The sequence below is a fragment of the Solea solea genome, chromosome 1, assembly GCF_958295425.1.
Source record: "Solea solea chromosome 1, fSolSol10.1, whole genome shotgun sequence".
Taxonomy (NCBI): Eukaryota; Metazoa; Chordata; class Actinopteri; order Pleuronectiformes; family Soleidae; genus Solea; species Solea solea.
In genome coordinates this window covers 42,575,385-42,597,289 of record NC_081134.1, presented here as the reverse complement: position 1 = coordinate 42,597,289, position 21,905 = coordinate 42,575,385, and the positions used below count along the sequence as shown (strand labels likewise).

General features: G+C 39.0%; 1 protein-coding gene across 7 annotated transcripts in view; it reads right to left on the bottom strand.

The window, feature by feature from the left end:
- Positions 1–21,905, bottom strand: part of col11a1a (collagen, type XI, alpha 1a) — a 70,388-nt gene that overhangs the window by 17,121 nt on the left and 31,362 nt on the right. For all 7 annotated transcript variants that reach the window (XM_058623004.1, XM_058622979.1, XM_058622987.1 and 4 more), the window contains 21 exons: positions 21,464–21,508; positions 20,887–20,940; positions 20,694–20,738; positions 19,269–19,322; positions 19,069–19,176; positions 16,999–17,052; positions 16,341–16,394; positions 15,696–15,740; positions 15,545–15,598; positions 15,335–15,379; positions 13,855–13,908; positions 13,190–13,243; positions 10,290–10,343; positions 9,962–10,069; positions 7,494–7,583; positions 6,414–6,467; positions 4,329–4,436; positions 4,108–4,215; positions 3,440–3,493; positions 3,189–3,242; positions 2,774–2,881 (listed from right to left, as the gene is read on the bottom strand). In XM_058623004.1, coding sequence (XP_058478987.1) covers positions 2,774–2,881; positions 3,189–3,242; positions 3,440–3,493; positions 4,108–4,215; positions 4,329–4,436; positions 6,414–6,467; positions 7,494–7,583; positions 9,962–10,069; positions 10,290–10,343; positions 13,190–13,243; positions 13,855–13,908; positions 15,335–15,379; positions 15,545–15,598; positions 15,696–15,740; positions 16,341–16,394; positions 16,999–17,052; positions 19,069–19,176; positions 19,269–19,322; positions 20,694–20,738; positions 20,887–20,940; positions 21,464–21,508 — 1,404 coding nt within the window. The remainder of the gene's footprint in view (positions 1–2,773; positions 2,882–3,188; positions 3,243–3,439; positions 3,494–4,107; positions 4,216–4,328; positions 4,437–6,413; positions 6,468–7,493; positions 7,584–9,961; positions 10,070–10,289; positions 10,344–13,189; positions 13,244–13,854; positions 13,909–15,334; positions 15,380–15,544; positions 15,599–15,695; positions 15,741–16,340; positions 16,395–16,998; positions 17,053–19,068; positions 19,177–19,268; positions 19,323–20,693; positions 20,739–20,886; positions 20,941–21,463; positions 21,509–21,905) is intronic.

The window sequence follows — 21,905 nt, the reverse complement described above, 5'->3', positions numbered from 1 at the left end:
TTAGAAACTGTATTTCAGTGCTAATAGCAAATATGTTAAATACTACAAGAAAATATATGATTTAGCTAGACTTTCTGTCATATGTGATTTAAGTGTTGCACACTGGGGGGTTTAACCTTCTGAATAAATACTCAAAGCAAGGTGAGATGATTTTATTCTGTACTCTCTGCAAACATTTAGCACATACACCTTGTCTGTTTGCTCTCCTTTTTGCAGTCAGTGATTTGTACAGATGTTGCACAGATCCTGCTCACTGATGCATGTTAAAGAAGCAGAGTGGTCAAGGCCTCATATGCGTGCGTTTGATCCCTGACATTTCTGCTGGTAATTGCTGTGATTAAATTGCCGTAGCGTGCTTTGCCCTCTCTGTGTGTGTCTGTTTTTGATTCAGAGGCACTTTGTCATTAGTGTAAGGTGGTAAGGTTGTGAGGAAGGAGATCAGAATCAATTCATTCCTCAACACCAACTTCAAACACCCAGGAGGGGAAAAAAAATGTACGTGCATCACACTAACTCTAAAGCACATGTTTGTGCTAATGCCCGTGTCTGCAGATGCTAAAAGTGTGTGTTAGTTCATGCTGATTCCTCCCGTGCTGAGAAATCTCATCTGTGTAAAGGTCACCTCTAGTCTGAGATCGTTAGCTGTGCTACTAATTATGCAGCACGGTAAATGTGTTCGATGAGGAACTGACTATCAGAGCAGGTCAGTCCAAGCAATTAATGGAATAGCAATGGGAAGTGTATTACTTCCAATTAAAAGTCCATTGAACACAACTCTGCAGTGATAGGATGGAGCTTTGGAATGATGAGCTGTGGTCGCTGTGTAATTTCATCACGATCTAAGGTTCTACAGTAAACTCTTAACATGTTTGGCTAAAGAGGCTGATCACTAATGAACAGATGATTACTAACAAACAGAGGTTCTGACCTCATCAGATTATAGTTACTGTTCAACAAAATGTCATTTGTTGCAGGTATGTGTTTGTTTGTATCCGTGCCTTTCAAACCTATATTATAGGTTGAGTCACAGCACACATCACTCAGTCCAAAAAGGTTCATACTGTCTTCTTGGTAATATCAGTCAGACAGAAAAATAAGGTTGACATGTTTGGACCACTTAATCAAACATGAAGCAAGACACGTCACATGTAACATCATGTGACCCTTCTAAAGGAAGACCACAGGAAGTGGTCAAAACATGTCAAAGTAAAAAAAAAAACTGATGGAATGTGTATGTGTGTGTGTGTGTGTGTGTGTGTGTGTGTGTGTGTGTGTGTGTGTTTGTGTGTGTTTGCCCATGCACATGACGTGTGTTTTGTCTGTGACACCACTACTATGTATTGATGAAACCTAGCCTTGACTTGGGATGTGATGAAGGAAGGATGATGCTTGTGAACTGAGGTGAGAGATGTAATCACTGCAGGCCCAGTCCAGGTCACCAAGCAGTACACATCTCACTTTCTATTAAAGCGGTGTGTACGACTACCCAATCAGCCATAACATAACACGAGTTATCTGTTCAAAGGTTGTGGCTGTACATTTACAGCATATAAATACATGCACATGCCACAGCAAACGTATCCACCAGGTGCAAACTATTCTACATATGAAATGAGATTGGAAATGTATGTAGAAATTACCAGAAACAATTTTGCTCTGAGAGAAATATTACCCAACATTAAAACTGGTTTCAGTGTTATGGTTGATCCGTATACTGCATAGGCAACTGCATAGTGTTTTATTGCACTATAACATGGTGTGAGATTTCATCACAAGGCGAGTGGGTATACTGTAAAACTGAGTACATGTAACAGTAAAATATGATCAATAAAATAGCAATTACAGCAAAAAGGCTAGAAAATTAGTTAAATATTGCATGATTGTATTTCTTTTACATTTGATGTATTAAATACCACTATATTTTTCAGCGCTACATTTTCTACCAATAAGTGTTTGTTTCATATTGCGTAGAGTAAGTAGCAGCTCTCTTATGTCTTCTGAAAATACAACTATGAGTCAGGTTACCTACTACTCAACAATAACAAATAACAAAAAAAACAGATGATAATCAGAATTCCTCTTACTGCTGTGTGTTATCTTCCCCTAGAGTCAATCTCACCAGCTACATGTGGCTACACAGAAAATGTCTCTTTTATTACTATATTTATGAAGGCAAGACCGCAGGCTCATACAGAGTGGGTATAGTTTATATCTCAGTGATGAGTCGCTCATCTCAAGTGTCTGCTACAGGACCACAGAAGAAAACATGCTATCACCCAGACCAGTGACAGAATAAGAGGAGAACAGCGGGAGCTGTCTGTCTGAGAAATGTACTCAGAAACCAAGTTGAGAATATGATGGTGGCAGATTTGGTTACGCGGCGTGGGCTATATTTCGGTTAAACCAATTTGTCTTTAGTCATGTTAATGAAAAATAAATGATCTAACCCCACTAACTAACACTGTCATGTTAGAGAATTACCTGTGAAGTGACGATGAACACGTAGGGTAGTTGCTCGTCATTTAGCGTTTTCGCACTTATACACAGTGCTGTCATGCATGTTCTTAACATGGACTTAATGTCTTTAGATAATAGGCAATATATGACCTGAACACTTTTGAGATTATTTACAAAGCCAACACTTCAGTAGTAGCTTTACAAATATATAAACGATGGCTTTCATAAGAACACTCAACATTTATAATCATAAAAAATGTAGACTGCTTATACTGTATAACATGTGTATATCTGTATGTATGTGAGCAGCACGAACCTGCAGACCGATGGGACCAGGAGGACCAGGGAAACCTCTGGAACCTTCATCTCCCTTCTGTCCAAACATTCCTTGCTGACCTCTGGGACCAGGCTCTCCATCAGCTCCCTGAGGAAAAGCATAAGTATGTTATCTTATCTCTGAAAGCAAGTGGCTGTTCCACCTGTTCATTTTTTTCTTTCCACAAACTCATAAGGGAAAAAACACTGTCATGGCCACTGATATTTTCATTTAGTTTGTAATGCTTGGTGATATAAACCAAGATATCCTACATAAAAAAATCCTGTGACTCATAGAATACTAAGTGAAATTTAAGTAAAAATAAATACATAAATACATCCCTCTTGCATGATGCTGTTCATTGTCTTTCTGTCTGCTTCAATACAGGAAGACAGAGCACTTGTTCAGTACTTACAGCAGGACCTGGGGCACCAATGGGACCTTGGAGACCAGCTGGGCCAGGAGGACCCTAAAAAACAAACAAAGACAAAGTTGCTACCACAACAGGTATAGGAGCATTTGTGTTTTCCTTTGTGATATGTAAGCAAAACAGGAAAAAAAAGGTAGAATGTGAATTATGCAACATCAACACTGTAATTACTACTGCAAAGGCGGTGAATGTGAGTGCAATCAAGTTCCAAATACACAATGCTGCCCATAACGCACCTGTTCTCCCTTGTCAGCTTTGCTTCCTTTCTGACCAGGCTCTCCAACCTCTCCCTGGGAAAGAGAAACACGTACATTCAACCATTTCACATCACCAACAACAGCTTTTTCATTGTATAATACATGTATAGCAAACGTTTGGTAGCTCAACCTGTCTGACAAAAATGCCTGACAGAAACCTGAAGGATTAAGGTGGCAGGAGATGTAACGAGCAACATTATTTTACTCTTCTCTCTTCTCAAAAAATGGATATGAAACAGTTAGGGAAAGAGAGACATATTTCCATACAGATGGTCTGAATGAGGAGATGAAGACAAAGACTGAGTGGCAAAGTGGTTCAAAAACACATTAAAGTTTGGGAATTAAGATAGACTTGTAACTGGTCTGACAGAATTGGGTGGTGGTAAAACAAACTTTTTTCTGACATAAGAAGCTGTTTCAAGATGTCACCTTCATGAATACACAAGTGGGACAAATGACAGCATTTTATGTTTCTTTATATTTTAAAATGTGTATATTTAAATTAAAACAGCACTTCTTTGTTTGGCCTTATCCACACGGAAACCGGACTTTCTCTAATTCTCACAATCTCAGAGATGATTCTTTCCTTTTAATTTTCTAATTTTCCTTTTAATTTTTCCTTTTTGTTTTGAACATGGTTGACTGACCTTGTCTCCATCCTCTCCAGGTGGACCCTGTGGTCCGGGAGGCCCAGGCAGACCAACAGGACCCTGGACACCATCACGACCAGCTGGACCTTGAGGCCCTTTCTCACCCTAGACAAACAACAACATCAACTGTAAGTTATATTTTGAAATCAAAAAGGTGAAGTCCAAAGAAAGGAAAATAAAAATAAAAGCTGTGTAGGGACGAATAAAAAAATACTTACAGGTGCTCCTTTTTCACCAGCAGGTCCTGGAGGACCCTGAGGACCAGGTCTACCACTCAAACCAATGGGCCCACCTGGACCAGCTTGACCTCTCTCACCAGGAGAACCCTATGTGAGGAAGAGAAAGACACACATCAAGGAACATTCATAAAAGGGAAAGGTTTGTTTATGGTGGTGACATGCTGGATTTCACAGTTTTTAAAAAGATGTAGATAAATACAACCCTGTTTGGAGAATAAGAACCATTAGACCTCTACAAAACCAGGCCCTGCTTGGTTATGTCACTAATGGATCAACACAGACAAACCACTACCAGAAGAAATAATTAGAAAGCAGCAAGAGCCACAGACAGTAGACAAACAGGTGGCTTTTGAGGTCTAATAAAGCAATGCTGCTCTTTGAAAGCAGACAGCATTATCTGCTGTCGGGGAACTGATGTCTTGCTTTCTGTCTGAGCAGCTCACTTTACCTGCTGCAAATGCATCTCGACATTAAATAGGCTCCTAATGTGTATCAGGTAACAGAAACAGAAACTTCAGCTAAATGCATTAAAAATTACATGTTCTCACTCACTGTGCTCACTTTCCCAGGATGAAACAATCTTACCAGCAAACTATTAATACAAAACCAAAACACAAGTGTTTAAATCTGCTTGTTAATTTGTAATGTAAAATAGTATGATAGGCACTCTGTCTTTAAGGTCCAGTTTAATATTTAAGGGGATATAGTCGCAGAAATTAATTGACTTTATTATCCATAAATCTGTCTTGGCAAACCAAAAACATGCCTTTCACAGATTAAAATGGAAGCTTATCAAGCAAACAATGAAGATTGGCTCTGTGGGCAAAGACATTAAGCCATAAAAAGTGTCAAAAAGTGTGCTGCTTGGGGCTAACTCTGAGAATTAGTAGCCTACTGCACATTTACTAATTGTTGCATTAAATGGTATTATAGACAATAAAATATCTGTCTTTAGTCATCAAATGTCAACGTTAGAGCATTTTATTCTGAAAACCCACAGTTGGGTCATCTTAAGTCTCACCATTTGACATCACTAATTTTAGACATTGGATATTAGCAGTAATGTTTTTTTTTTTTTTTACGCTGGTAAGAATGAATCACCATTCGACATCGGCAACAGCACCAACAACCTCTCAGTGACAAATCTTAAGTGCCAGGATGTGAACTTCAGGACAGATGAGAGAAGTTTTGGAGCTACGCCTGGTATGACTAGACACTGTGACTCGCCATATGGACGCTCTCCTGGCTGTGAGGATTTGTTTTGTGCAGCGAACAGTGTTGATACCCAGCTTCAATCGCTTCAGAGTTGCCAAGTGCAGTGAGACGAGATTAAAAATTGTGATGTGATGAATAAAAATGTATAAATTGATCACAGAATACGTGACCTTAATGCGTCATGAGTTAATAAGTTTCACACATGTTGAATGTTGAAATAACATTAATGTTCTTATGGATCAACACACTTAATCTACTCATGTCTGTATCATTATTTTCAGCAGCTTCTCATCAGCAGCTTCATCAGATCGGATTCCTGCTAGACTCTGCTTTTGTTGTTGGGCTGCAGTTAAGATGCTGCAGTGGGATTTAAACTGGAGACCTTATGAATATGCCAGTGAGTATAAATTCATGAATTAGCAACACTGTCCATCTGACAGAGAGCAAACGTCTAAACCGGCCTTGTCTCAGGGAATAAAGCTTGAATCAAATAAATAATAGCAACTTTCCATTTGTTGTGCTGCTTAAAAAAAAATACAAGCCTCCCTGCAAATATAAAGATGACTGTGCAACTAAGCATGTTTTTCTCCTTTTCCTGATTACAGACCAAAACGTATCCTTTGGGGAAATTTTAGTAATTTTAAAAAGTATTTTTTAAAGCTCCCTCAGGTGCTTGGCACATGCAGACATCAGTAAAGCATGAAATACACTGTACAAACATCTACAATAATCAATAGCGTATATCACACTGAAAATGTCATTTAATAAAATCCAATACGTTGAGGAAAGAAAGCGTTTTACGGGAAAATTTCCCGAGGGTAGTTTAATCTCAGGTAACAGTGTACTTACAACGGGACCAGATGGACCTTGCGGACCTTCTCCTCCCTTCAGACCTGCTGGACCCTGAGGGAAAAATTTACAAAGAAACATGAGGATTTTTTATATATATAATTGCACTTTACAAACATTATGTATCTGCGTTAAGCTTGTTATTTCTACAGCCCCATTATCACCACCAATCTATGTCTTTGTTTACTGGTTTATCCACATGTAAGCTCTACCCATGGAAAGGCATTGCTTGGACATTTGAATCCTAATGGAGTATGAATCAGTATGAATCATCAAAATCTAATTTCAATTGGATGTAATTCAGCATCTCATGGTATATCTGCAACACATTAACTTCACACACGAGCATGAAAGGTGTTTATTACATGTACATATATGGCTGCATAAGTAGAAAGCACATATGACGGTGTATATGTGGATTTATACGGCGGTTATGTTGTTCTACACATGCCAAAGAATGTGCACGTGTGTATGTGTGTTTGTGTATGGCTCCCTTGTGGCACATGACAGTATGGGTAATGAGTCTCTGCTGGTCGGGGCTTTGTGCCGGAGTAAATTACAATGGCAGGAAACAATCAGTGGTGCTGCCGGCCTGCCTGACTTTAAAGATGCACATCACAACAGTGCAAACGCTACACTTTAATTGGCAAAATGTCGCACTTAATAATTCATTAAGTGAATAATAAAGAGGGAAACAAATAGCTTAGCGTGCCCCAAAAATAATAGCGCTAAAAATATGAAAATCAATCTGAGTCCTTGTGTACCAGCACCAGGGTAAGATTTTTTAACTACATAACTGCGTACTTCAATGCATGATGCATCACTGCGGTTGAAAGAGTAGTGTGGGCTGTGGTGGAGCGATGCACAGGCACGCCCCATTCATTTGAAAGATGTCACTTTGGATTTCTCCTGTACCAGAGTGAGTTTAACGAGTGAATTCAAAAGCTGGTCTCTCTAATGAAGTGAATGGCTCGAGATAGTTACTACAGCATTCGTAATGTAGCTGTGTTCTATCCATTTCTATTAGCAAACACATGTAAAGCACATAATAAAGAGGTGCAGGTGGAGACGCGCTCTTACCAGGGCACCAGGTAGACCTCTCTCTCCAGGGAAGCCTCGAAGACCAGGGGGCCCGTCTTTACCACTGGGTCCCTGTGGTCCAAAATCTCCCTGTGCACACAATCACACGTTGCATTAGTGTAGTTCATAATGTGGTAGTTATTCATCATAGCATTTTTAATATAATAAGTCTGGAAAAACAAACAAAAAACAACACATCCAGTCTATGAACAACAATTAAGCTAAATTGGCTGTACTGTATGAGCAATGTGACAGTATTTATGTTGTTTTTCCAGTTTTTCCAATTGTTTTGATGCAATGGCCCAACAAACACAACCATTGCATTCATCAAATCACATGGAGAGTGATTGGTTGTGTAACTTATTCTGTTGCCTCCATGAAAGCATTCACATCCAAGCAAAATATCAGCTGTATTTAAAACTTAAAAATGGAAATGCAAGACAACTATGATAAAAATATGAAAATAAAATTGTTCCCCAGGTGTGTGGGTACACTTATAGACTGAACATAAAATAATCCTCCAGTTTCCAATGTGAAGTCAATCAGGAAATAACAATACACTGAATAGCCACCAGGGGGCGAAAGTAAGTTTGCTTGAATGTGAAGTTTATGGGAAAATTTGCCTATTTCTCATTTGATTTGTAACCATTTTCCTGAGGCTTTAATGGTCCAAATCACTAGTTACATTTTCATAAATGATGTTCCTGTTTAGAGGAACAGATGCTAGTATGGCGCATAATGTAAGTACACACCAGTGTGACTGACTTTCATTTGCTTTGAGTCAGTTATTGCAATATGACGTTGTATTAAAAGAAAAATTCAAAATTCAGACAGAGGAAATGTACTGTTTTTTGGCTTGCTTTTGTTATTCAAAACTGATTCATCCACATCCTGAATTTAATGTGACATTATTACTTGAGATGATAAATAGGTTTTGACATGGTATCGGTAAAACACATTAAGGCTAAATCTTGTCTTCAAGTCTGAACAACAACACATTTCAAGATTAAATGTAAGTCTAACCATAGACGATAGAAGAAATAGAAATAGACTACTGGCTTTTTTCATGGCACCAGTAAATGAAGTGTAGTTGTTTTGTTGCAGACATCCATCTTAATGGTCCACTGGCTGCAATTAGTTTGAAGCATGTATGTTTTCTGTGTTATCATTAGCAACGTCACCATGCAGTCAATACATTAGCCTCAACTCTAATCAAAACCAGTGTAATTACCCACAACACAAAGCAGAGAGATGATGGGCTTTTTACACTGCCTGCATTTTGTGTAGATTTTGTTGTTGTCGTTGAAAAAGGTTGAAAAAGAAAAGGAATCAAAATTTAAAAATGAAGTGCTGCCTGACTGCTAAAATATCAACAACGAGGGTCAACAAAGGAGTCTAAAAGTTCCTTTGCATTCTATCTTCACAAAGAAATAGTGTTAATGACTTTCAGAATGGTGAACTTTTCCCTGCTCTCATTTTCTACCACACATTTCTAAAAGCAATACATTTAACTTCAGAAAAAGTTACTTTTGCCTTGTTTCTCTTTTCTTTTCTATTGGCAAGCTGACTTTATCTGTAAACAGGGAGGCACAGAAGAGTTGGCTTGAGAGGTATAAGAGGATTTGGGCACGGCTGCCAAGACCTCCACAAAGTGTCCCTGGCATACTGATGTAGAGCAGGGAGGGAAGTGGGTCTGTGAGTGGCGGTGGGTTTGGAGCTAGCCGATGGACTTGATTAAACTGTCTGCTTGGGGAAGATGGGGAGAAAATGAGGGTTTGAGGGAAGGGATGGGGAGCAAGGCATGCTGAGAGCTCCTGGGAGTCAGAGGGTTGCTTTGGAGCAACCCATACTTCTGCAAAATGGCTGCTGTCTGCTCCTAATGGGCACTCAATCGGTGGGCAGCGAGAACCAAGGTGTAGCCAGATGCTCCACAAATCTCATCTACTGTATTTTGTGCAGCCATTTGCCAGAGCCTGGTGCAGCTCAGTGAGTGATGGTGAGACTCTGTGCTCTGGCATTTCCAGCTGAACATATTGCTACAGATTTCTTCCAGTTTTATTTAAGCAATCCAGTAGTAAATGGCGCTCTGCGTGCCCTCAAGAAACATAACTGCTTATGAACGCAGCAGGCTCAGTCTGCAAAATCAAAATCATGTATTATAATTGCAATTGTATGAGTTGAATATTCAGCTTCCTCACTTCTGTGTAACTAACACCAATTTATTACAGCCCATAAGAAACACAGAGTTATCTCGTTTTATGTGTGTTAGCCCGTGGAAGACAGGCCAACAGCAAAATCTAAAAAGGGCAGCGAAAGGACATTTCTTGTATGATGTAACACTACAGAGAAGTGTGAGCATTTATTGCAGATACAGGATAATGTTACACATCTAACCACTGGCCTCCATCAACACAGGAATTCAATTCAATTTATCAGCAAAAAAGTTTGCCTTTTTAAGCGTTTCCTACCTTTGCTCCCTCTTTTCCAGCTGAACCGGGAAGACCCTGTTCTCCAGGTGGACCTGGGGGTCCAGGGTGGCCTCTCTCACCAACGGGACCAGTCTCTCCAGTGGGTCCCTGAAATGTGATCACAAAAGGTCATGTAATTTACCCATCAACCTGGCACGAACAAAACATGACCCACACATCAAATCTTCTCTGTAGAGATATAAAATCATAAGACACTCAATAATAGATCATCAATTGATAAATCATTTGATTCAAGATAAATTTTTTAGTCTGTCAGCTTACAAATGTAGCAGTTACTGAGAAGAATCTAAATAAATATTCACATTACCTGCGGTCCGACAACACCTCCTGGACCTGGTGGACCAGTTTTACCTTGGAAACCCTGGAAATGAAAACAAAAGTCTTACTCATGTGGATTATAACAGCAGAAACATAACACCGAAGTAAAGTGTGTAAACAGGGATTTCTGTTGAGTTTGTTTGAGCTGAGAAGCCGGGATTTAGGTTTGATGCATTTCTCTGATGTAGGATAAAGAGGTTTTATTCACAAATCAAGGACAGATTATATTTCATTACAATGCTGGCTCGTGAACAGCTGCAGGTAGATATTGTTTATTATAATACACTGCACTGGAAACATGGATCTTCTTCTTATTGGGATGATGTTCAGATTATAAGATTTCACGGCTGCTGAAATTAGACAGAAAAGGGAAACGCAGACACCAGACAAAAACATTCTCGGGTGGAATCAAACCAGGCAATCAGGCAACACACATTCATCTCGCTTATTGAACCTTACCAGAGACAACGCTGCAATATATTACCCACATGGATCATTTGCTTTCTGGATCCAGCACTTTAAATAAACGCCTGACAACACAGACAGGCCCAATAACTTGGTTAATGTGAATGCAAATCACAGCATGCTTTCCTTATCATTGCTCGTGGTGTATGAGTCGTGTCATTTCTCCTGTACTGTATACACTGTGGACAAAGTACTGGAGGAAACATTGTACTGAACTTTCTGCTGAAATTAGTAATAATTTAAGAATATTTGTGTAGATCAACTATCACACCAGGATGCTGCAAGTACACGAAGAGCACTAGAAATGTCACGGGACAGCACATTTTATCTCTCTTTAGATGTGCAGTGAGCAAGGTCTTTAAACCATAATGTTGGGTAATTAAAATAAGTTGTTGAGTTATTTATCTTATTGGGTTTGAATGTTGTCTATACACCAATTGTCTGACTTTGTATCATTCCCAATAACATTTTTTTTCAATCTGTATAAACTTTAGGTCAAATTACCTTAAATAATGCATTTTTGAAACAATAATAAGAAAAAGAGTAAGTATAAAAATACGCTCTCCGGGGGAACACAGACCAAAAAGTTAGATGTAAACTTGTGCTAACAGTTCTGTGACTTGCTCTGCAGCACTTCCTATGGATACTCTGTGTGTCGGAAGAAACTACAAAAGCGATAGTTCAACACCTATTGAGTCAACACTGTAGCACAAATCAGATGAACGCCGCTCTTCTAGGAGAGGAACAATCCAATCTCCATTGGCTCAAGTATTAACAGTCCAAGCACAGAACAGTTTATTCCCCAAATATTAATCCAACATGATGCTTGAAACGTAGTCCATAGTGTAATAGAGCCGTCTGCCACGAGTTGATAATACTTGGTGTATTTCTGGATGTGTATCAACACAGAGCTGATGCACCCACATTTCCAACTAGTCTTTGAATCCCTCAAACACAACCAGGCGGCTTTTATGACTCATTTCCTTTGTAAGTTGTTATCCAACAACCAATCAAAGTTTTCAAATCCACGCCCATGGATAGCTGATCCCGGCATGTTGATCATCGGTACGTCGGGATTTTACGGTGATGTTCTGTTACAGCATCGACCCTGACTCTGAGACACCAATTCAAATCTTTATTTGCCGATGTGTGTTGCCAGGGCTGGCCACCTTTGAACGTCTTTATTGCTGTGATCCATTTTGGTATTGGACGCTTGTGACGTCTGCTCATCAGAGCATAAATCTACACCGTGATGAGGACTCCTCTGTTGTCACTTGAATAGCAGTGAAGGCAGAGAGGCACTCGTGTGTGGCGTATTTTGTTATCTATAGGAAAGAGGCAGGCGGGAAGGGATGCTTTAATGATAGAGGCGATGATGTGTCAAGCTTTTAGGAGAATTTATTTCCCTCTGAGCCTCATCAAACCAAGGTGCACTGATGCATACCAAGTAGGAGGGAAATCGAATTCAAGAGCAGTGGGATTGCAACAAGGTGTGATCAAATCAAACTTGTCTTTGTTTATTCTTTTGTTGTTGGTGGATTTTGTGTCTTTTGGGATATGCCATCTATGCATCATCGGGGCACATTTAGTGCGGCCATTCCTCATTAAGCTCATAAAAATGCCTCTTGAGAAAACCGCATCAACCGCTGTTCCGTTCTGTTTCAACAATTATCATACTTTGTTTTGCTTTTGCTTTTTTATTTATTTATATTTATGTAATTTGAATTTATTTTAGAGATGATAGTATCTTACAATGGTTTGGCAAATGTAAGATGATCATCCTGTTTTTTTTGGGGGGAGGGATATTTGCAAACATGCCAAACTAGCAATAAGACAGACGTTTCCCCCAGCTCTCTGTTGTCAATCTGTCTGAAATCGGAGTCTAAGCCATTTGGATTAACTCAAACAGAATGCTGTGTGTGTGTGTGTATCTGTGTGTGTGTGTGAGAGAGAGAGGGAGGAGGAACAAGTAGCGTAGATGATCTTAAACAATGTGCAGGGGTTGTAGGTTTTGTTTTAGGAGACATGTCTGCCTCTTTAGCATCCGGAGATGCTGGGTCCCTGATTATAATCTCCTGCATACTGACTCAAGACTAAGATGAGATAAATGGTGGCGGAGGATGAAGTGTGTGTGTGTGTGTGTGTGTGTGCACGGTTGCGTGAGACAGTGAAAGAAAAGTCTGGTTGCCAGCTTTTACTGCAACAGACAGCCAACCTTAAATCCTGGAATTCTTGTCATTTGTACACAATACTTAATGGCTACATGGAATTTAATTCATTTGCCATTAAGATAGAAAAAAAATCTCCTGTATTTTCAGATCTGTCAATGTGTGAACAATGTAGACACACCAAGTGAAGTTTTGTTTGTGGACTTAATAAGATGTTAAACACTGACGCCATGCAGGATACAAAAAAAAACCTCACCGTTTCTCCTCGCTGGCCAGGATGTCCGGGCAGTCCATCTTTTCCAGGTGGTCCCTGTTTTGTGGGAATTAAAACACTCCAGCTGAGTAAGCCAGTACATTTATCATCATCGCAAATCATTATGTGGTGTGAAAAGATGGAGCTACAAGACAGGTTCTATCCCTATGAGATTGTATTATTGCAATTCAGTGCAAATGCTTTCTGGGCACAATATACCCTACAAACACAATTATAGTTAGACTACCGGAACACTAATGGGAAAATAAAGGGTTCTGTTTTTGTTTTTTTGACTGAGAGCCAGCTATGAATCCAAACCTGAATCGATAGGTGGAAATTACCACTTGTCTCCCGCCTCGATTGGAGAGCAGGAAAGGAGAGCAGGAAAATGGCTTCTGCTTCAATAACAGCTAGATTAATGATCCCCCCACAGAATTATGGATATTGCCATATATTACTGCACCCGATGAACTCCTCAAATTGAATCAACTGTGACTTATAATGTTTGCAAATTAAGGATAATTTGCTACAGAGACAGTGGGGGGAGGACAGGAAGTAATAGTAAAGACACTGCACCCGAAGGAATGAGCTTCACGCCACATGATCTTACTGTGGGGGGTTTACATTGAGCTGTCAAGTGCTTATCGTGGATGAGGAGGAATACTTACAGGGGGGCCCTTTGGTCCAGAGAAGCCAACAGGTCCCTGGGGTCCTTGAGGTCCCTGCAATCAGTGCAGAGAGTCAAAGTGATGAGAGATGCACAAAGAGAAAAATCACGAAACATAAAACATAAAAAAACAAGACAGGAGACAAAGTAATTAAATGCCGATGGTGATGCACCATCTTTGAGGTGCTGATTCACTGTTCATCAGCTGTGCTGGTGACGACGTGAAGTCATTACAGTGGACACAGTGGAGAGGCACAGTGGATTAAAAAAAAGTTTCATCTACTTTCCCGGTACAGACAAAAATGTGGACTCCTGAGGTCTCGCTGGATTTTTATTAGCTGGAGTTTCCCTAATCTCGAAAGGTTATCAAATGCCTGAAGGGTTATATTTTGTGAAAGGGAATATTTCAAGCCTTGTTAACTTAGAGAGACTTCAGAGGAGGCGAATAAACTGCCTGTAAAATAAGGTCAGCCCCCATTCGAATCCAAAGGTCAATATAACGGGGCAAAGGGCTGTAATAAAGCAATATATAAGCCAGCGAATGTGGAATTACTTGACATGTTTTCCTTGTGTTTAGTATCAAAAGCCCCAGGAACCTTTTATCATATTCTAATATATTATCTCCCTTATTGGAAAAAGTCAAGTAAGTTCCTCAACCAAAACAAAACTGGTTGGTACTTTAAAGTTTAAAGACTGTACTGAGATTTTTAGAACACAAGTGAAAAATAAGGTGATGAAAGAGGGAAACACAAACAATGAGAGTCTAGAACACAGGGAAAAACTGTTCAGGGTCCATATCAAAACTAGAATGAGTTTTTGTTGTGCAGTGACATTGTGGTTTGGGATTTAGTGAGATTTAAAATAAATCATGTGATATACGGAGCGCTGTGGAAAAGGTAGAGAAAACTTAAGCCCTGACATTACATTTTTTTCAAAATCAAGATTTAGGAGCAACTAATGAAACAGTAGTGCTTTGCAAATGTCAGTAAGAATCATGGAGTTAAACTTTGCTAAATAAAGACTTATAAGGACATGGTTGCCTTTTTTAATGACTGAGTTGACCTGAGTGTGTAGCCCATGAGAAAAGCAAGAGGTGCTGTCTCACACAGCCTTTGTTAACACTCTTTTATTCTTGTTATGTGTTCTTTCTAACAGAGGACAGGAACTGCAGCCTGACAGGTTCCCCATCAAGCTCTGTCCACTTCTCTTCCTTCTGAGTACATGCTGCAGCTGCCTGTTTTGTTTCATGACTTTATTTTATTTTTTATTTTTTATTTTTTAATGAAATTGAAATCTAAGATCTAAAGGGTTTCAAATAAGGTGCCACTGCTGGAAGGCTTGTGCTGTGACGAGGCGACAGTGTTCATTTTGCCACTGAGTAAGCCACCCTATATACTATACATCTAATTGTGGATGATGTCCCTCGTTTGTATTCACATGCATAGCAATCAGTGTGAGTCTCAGTTGTGTTATGGACTTACTCTCTCACCAGGTGGGCCTGGAGGACCATCGTTGCCTGATGTGCCCTGAAACAAACAACAACAACATATCATCAGTTGATTTTATTCTATACATGTTTGGAAAGGGCATGGATGTAGCAGCGGAAGTTGAGAAGTCCTGAATAATTTTGCCTGATGAAGGTGCGAGTCAGTGAGGAGACTAAAACAATTGCTAAGGTTGTATTTTAGTACCTTGGGACCTGGTTTTCCTGTTGGACCTCTGGCTCCTCTGCCACCACGAGGACCCTACAAAAAAACCAACATAAAACAGACACAAAACAGTCAGACACAAAACCTACAGATGCATGGATTATAAAAGGTTATTTCATTTAATAATACATACCGTCGGGCCTCTTTGCCCTCTTGGACCAGCTTTACCTGCGATGCCCTGTTTGATAAACGAGGCAAAATATGTCAGACACAAACACAAACAGCTGCCACGCTTCCCCCTATGGCATTACTATTCAGTACAACACATCTAATTTGAATCCGTCTAAAGATAAAATGTATCTGACTGCTGAACTCCAATCAATATGAATCAATAACAGTTTAACAGCTTAACGAGTACCAAAGTTCACATATACAGTAAAATATGCTCTCTTTAAGTCAGTCATGTCTAAAGCAGAGACAAACTGCCAGTAAATACACTCAGAGAAGTTATCTGGTTATGATTATGATATGAGACAATATTGGATTTGATGACAAAAGAGTTTGATTTAGGCAGGGAGCATTATCTAGTAAAGTAACATTATCTTCTATTAACAATGCAATTAACTCAATAAAGTAAACGACTTGTTCATTCCTCCCACTTTGTACATTTTTAATCATTTCAATTCAATATCAGTTCCTACATAAATTAACAACTTTAGCTGAAACTGCACTTGTTTTGTCCCTTATAATAGAAATGCATTTTTCTTTTGTTGGGTAATGTGATTGTGTGGTGACAGACACTGTGTGTGTGTGTGTGTGTGTGCATTTTGTTTCTTACCCTGGCTCCTTTCTCTCCGTTGGCTCCGGGGAACCCATTGAAACCACGTGAGCCCTGTCAATAGAAAGAGGGCGATATGGAGGGAATTGAGCGGCTGAGTGGGTCAGAGTGTGCATGATAATGACCGTTCATCCCAGTGATTATCTACACCGTTGTGATATGGACGAGTGTCACCCCCAGCTACTTCCACACAGTAAACACCATATGTAAACATCATACAATTAAGCATTAGTGCTGTCATTTAATCCCAACCATAACACTTATTTTACACTGTTTAATTCCGCAAATGTTTAGAGGTTGTATAACACATCACATAATGTGTCTGTGAAGTTTTCATATTGAAATAACAACCCCTTTTAAATTAAAATGTCAAGCACAACATTCCTGCAAACACAAAACTAAATGATATCAGCCAAACTCTGATGAAACAAAACAAAACCACTTACCTACAGCACAGCACTTCAACACATGTTGCATTAACGACATCAAGTAAGATTTAAATCAGATGTATCACGATAATTATTTCAAAAATCTAATATCTCCTATGAACTTAGAAGCCTTTGTGTAAATTGTGCCCAAATTGGTAACTGCTAACAGTTTTTCAGAAATATTTTTATTCTGTTCTGTTCAGAGAAGAGAAGAGTACACATTTACTCACCTTTGGTCCTTGTCTTCCTGGATATCCTGGCAATCCTGGGACACCAAGTTTACCCTGTGAAACACAAACAAAGTACATGTCAGAAAATCCATGGAGAAACCATTGTAGTGAAAAAAAAAAGAATGTTGGTTTTCAAACATCCTTGATGGTTTTATGGCCTTTTCCCATTAAAACACAAACATGTGAGGGACGATAAGAGCAGGAGTGTTGCGGGCTGATAAAAGTAGCTCAAATTAATCAGGATGAAACAACTAAAGCCCAAACTTTTCCTGCAGGAAGTGGCAGAAATGCTGACCGCTGACCGTCTATTTACATTATTTTAAGACGTTTCAGGAGCTGCAATCTTAATCTTGTACTCGTGCAATACAACTTAAGACATTCTATTCTATTAGGGTTGTATTTCTTTTTGTTTTGTAATAATCAGTCTGGTGTGTGTGATTGTCCAGTTAAATTCACACCATCTACACTTTCACCTGTGCTTCAGTGCTCGTAAAGCTTTATAAACATGCTCGTATAGCATATTAATACAGTTATGTGCAGATAACTACAATTTTTTATTGATTAGACAAATGCCTGAGTTAAGAAGAAGGGCATTGAGGTTGGTGTTTTGGAGGGAAAATTATCTTTTATTAGATAAAATATCGTTTACCATCGTGACATGAATGCCATGTGGAGGTGGAAACACTGGGAAATCAAATTAGGATTGATGAGTATCATGACTATAACTAGTACAAGCCTTATTATTAGCAAATAATTTCACTACTAATGTTCAATTCTCTCTTGAATCATGTTGAATGTCAGACTGTATCATTGGAAACTTGACTGTAGTCTAACAGTAAAGGATATAGATCAGAGTCTTTGTTTAGAATGAATTTGTCAAAACAGATTTGAAAACATTTCTCTTGTTTTGAATGTATTATTGTATTATCTTTGAATTCACATCAAAGCTTTAAATAGACTTGGCGTTATTGCACAAAACTGACAAATATTAGTGTTTCCTAAATCTGGGATAAACCAGACAGGAGTGTCCCCTTATTGCCTTTATTTATACACTACAAGCCACTGAGCCTCAGCGGTGTCTATGGTCATAAACATTGTATATCTTTGTACAAAAAACATAATTTTAATACAATATTCCCCAGTTAATGGCTTCAATCAACACTTATCTCAGGGTGCGAAACAACTCCACATCAGCATGACTGTGTTTGAAAAAAGATGAAATATTGCAAACCACAGCACACACCATTCACTATCACTGAGGGAGGTTTTACTTCCACCTGGTGTGTGAAATAGCCTGGAGGTTAAACAAATGCTTTCTATAAATGATTAGCTAATGACAGTCACAGTCAAGAAGACACTCCAACAGCCCTGTATTTGTGCCTGCATGGGCCTTTTTTCCCATGAAAGATATTTAAATAAAGCACCGGCGTCATTAATCAAATTAATGTATGATTTCTCTGTGATGGCCTTCAATGGATATCAACATATCACATAGAAAATAATTCACATTTCTTAAAAAGAAAAACAGTGTGACAGTTGCTCTATACCCAGAAAAAATTATAAATTTAAGTTGTAGTTTCACAACGACGTGAGGGGGGACATCTTTATGTGTAGATGGCAATTTGTTGCAATGTATAGAGATGAGCAAGAACGGTGATGTCCAAGGAAAAAACTTGTCTTACTTACAACGGAGAAATATCCAACAGACATTTAATTAAGAAGTGTTATAAAACAGACACTGTCCCTGAAGTGGAATGCTTTAAGTGCAGTCTATCAATACCACATTGACAAACTGTTAATGCAAAGTTAAACTTTTCAAGTAGCTATTTCTGTAAATGCTATACAGGAAATGGTTTTATCAACCTATTTATTAACCATTGTGGGACTTTCATAAAAAAAACTATTAGGCAAACACCTGAAAGAAAATTGTACATGCCTTTACAACTCTAAGGAACAGTAATATGCCCTGAAGACAACATTACTCTGCAGCAGTTGCTGCTCATTGACTCCACTGTAATGACAGCAGATGGACAAGAACTTTACCTATGTATATACAAAAATAATGGTTACCTTTTCCCCAGCAGGTCCAAGGGGCCCTGCTTCTCCGTTGGGTCCTGATCGACCTTTAGGACCTTCAGGACCATCTTCTCCTCGGGACCCAATCAGGCCAAGCTCTCCCTGTTGCACGAGTAGAAAGAACCAACACAGTGAGTAAGTGTTGCCATGCACATTTACGTGACATCTGATGTTATTTCAGTGAGGAGACTCACCCGGTCTCCTTTGATTCCCATGTCTCCCTTGAAACCTGGGAAACCGTCCTCACCCTAAAATGAGACAAAGATTGTTTGTGCATTTCTTTATTGTGTCTTTTAAATGATGTGTTACTCTTAACAAACTGTCACTGGGTGACATCAAGTGTTGAATCCCACTTCTTGTATTTAGTGAACATCTTAAAAAAAAATCTGACTGCCACTGTGGAGCACAGGACCAATGCTGCTCTCTGCTGGTCAAAAAGTGGAACAGCATGTGTAGCATACTTGGGTTAAAGGGTTGCTCTCTTGCTGTACCACTGTTCACACTCTCTACATTAAGCACCAGCAAGTTTTGTGAGGAAATATTATGATGCAGAAACTAAAAAACTAAAAAAAAAGCATCCAATGCAAGGATTTCTTTCTTTCTTTTTTACAAATATAATAACGACACACTGAATTCAGATCCATAAAAGTGACACCAAAGAACACTTATGTGAAACTTGTATGTAAATTCAAACGTATAGCTCTGGTAAACACAATCATGAGAATGCTGAAAGCCACTGTGCACTTCCGCCTAGGATTCCTCTTTTTTCCTCTTTGACACTTTGTGTTTCCAGGCCGTCACCTGTCCATGTTTTCAACAAAATCTGATGCATAATGCAACAGTGTGTGTGTCTGTTTCTAGTAAGTTGAAACACACACACACACACAGCCACATTCACACGACACCTGAGGTAAAGCGCATCCTTTATTCATAACAAGCCCTTTCTCCTCAAGGTTTTGGCTTTTGAACCTCTTTCTATAAATAATTCAATAAAAAACTGATATGAATACCTGTCACTGCAGAAAGAACAATGCACCTCAGACTCATAATTGATTTTATGAAGCAGTATACGTGTATTGGTCATCTTAAATAAACGTCAGGCATACTAAGAAGCAGCTTGGATTAAATCCTACACGGTGACACACACCAACACTTCAAAAGCACTTGAGATCAAGTGCAGTGTTCTTTGAAACCAGGCTTGATCATCGCAGCTTTACAAACTTCAAAAACGCATAGAGGGTCACTCCAAGTCTCAGCCTCCACTGAAGATTACTATCGGGTGACCTCTGCATGGTGCTTCCTGTCGGTCTCTTCAGCTCAAAAGATTTTAAAACAAAGATCGAGAGCCACAGAGACAGACAGAACAACTGAGACATGAATACATTTCAAGTATACACAAACTTTATTTTGCCCTCTTCACCTTCTTGATAAAACTGAGTTTCAACCACAAAACACAAAGTGTGGCTTGGTTATATAGCCAATCTTTTCCTACATCTGCTAAATCTACTGCATTAATACACTATATAATATCATTTCTTTCCAGTGTTTGATTCACTATCTCATTTGGCTGCTCACTTGCTCACACTACATGGTGGTAAGTTAAGAAATGACGTGTGTACCTTCTCTCCCTTTGACCCCTTCAGACCACGGACACCATCAGCTCCCTGTTGAACAGGAGACATTACAGCCATGAGATAAATACAGCACAGTTATGTACGGCAGAGTGAAAGGAAAGAGTCTGAACTCCCCAAAACTGGTAAAAACAACAAGGGAGTCGATCAAACGTCAGCACAAGTCAAACACAAACCGTACCTTCACGCCACGAGGGCCAGGATAACCGATAGGACCCTGTGGGCCTGATGAACCCTGTAGAAAAGAAACCACAGTTTGTTTATTCAATCACCAACTGCATGTCATTAATAGCTATTTACTGTAAACACTGGTATTCATTAGTTATTTTAGTGCAGGCAGCTGTAGAGTAGATTTGTGTCTCCATGACATTTGCAACTTGCAAGTATGTACAAAAATGCTCATTAATCCAAATGTTCTGTCAAATATTGACACTCATATAATAAATTAACAGCAATATTACTAAATATTTATACACTTTAGACACAATGAAAACATGTACTTGAATTCTCCATTTGTGAGCACCTATTAATTACTACTACTATTATTCTTACAATAAATAAGTGCTATGATTTCTGCTGCCCGCTGTTGTTTTCTAAATGTACTTGTTTCCCCAGAAGCAAAAATAAATAAATACGTAAATAAAAAATACAAGTACAATCATAAATCTTCAGAAGAATAGTTCTAAAAGTAGTTTAGGAACTGCACAACCATATACTCGTGTTCTCTTTTCACCACAGTACACATTAAAAACACCTACTTGTGCTCCTTTCTCTCCAGCCGGCCCCTCTTTACCAGGATGACCCTGTAAAATAACAGTTGGTAAAGTGGTTAATGGTGGTTGTTGCATTTAAAATGAAAATAGTGAATGCAAAATAAACTACTGGACATAACAATGTTGTGTTATTGTGTATAGAATATAGAGAAAAAGAGGCTTATTTGCTGTTCTTTTTAGACGTGATTAAAAGGGGTGACTTGATGGTTTGGTTACCAGAAAAGGAAATACTGAACCTAATGAGGGTGGTGTTTTTAAAATTCACACTGTTGTTTCTTAGCAAGGGTTTGTACTTTTATGTTGTTATTTCTGAGGAAAAACCACAGAAGGAAAAGTGAAAACTATATTCATTTGTTCATCGTTTGAACTTCCTCTGTGCAGCACACTGACCATTGTGACTTGAGGCTGGAGCCTGTAGTAGTTGAGC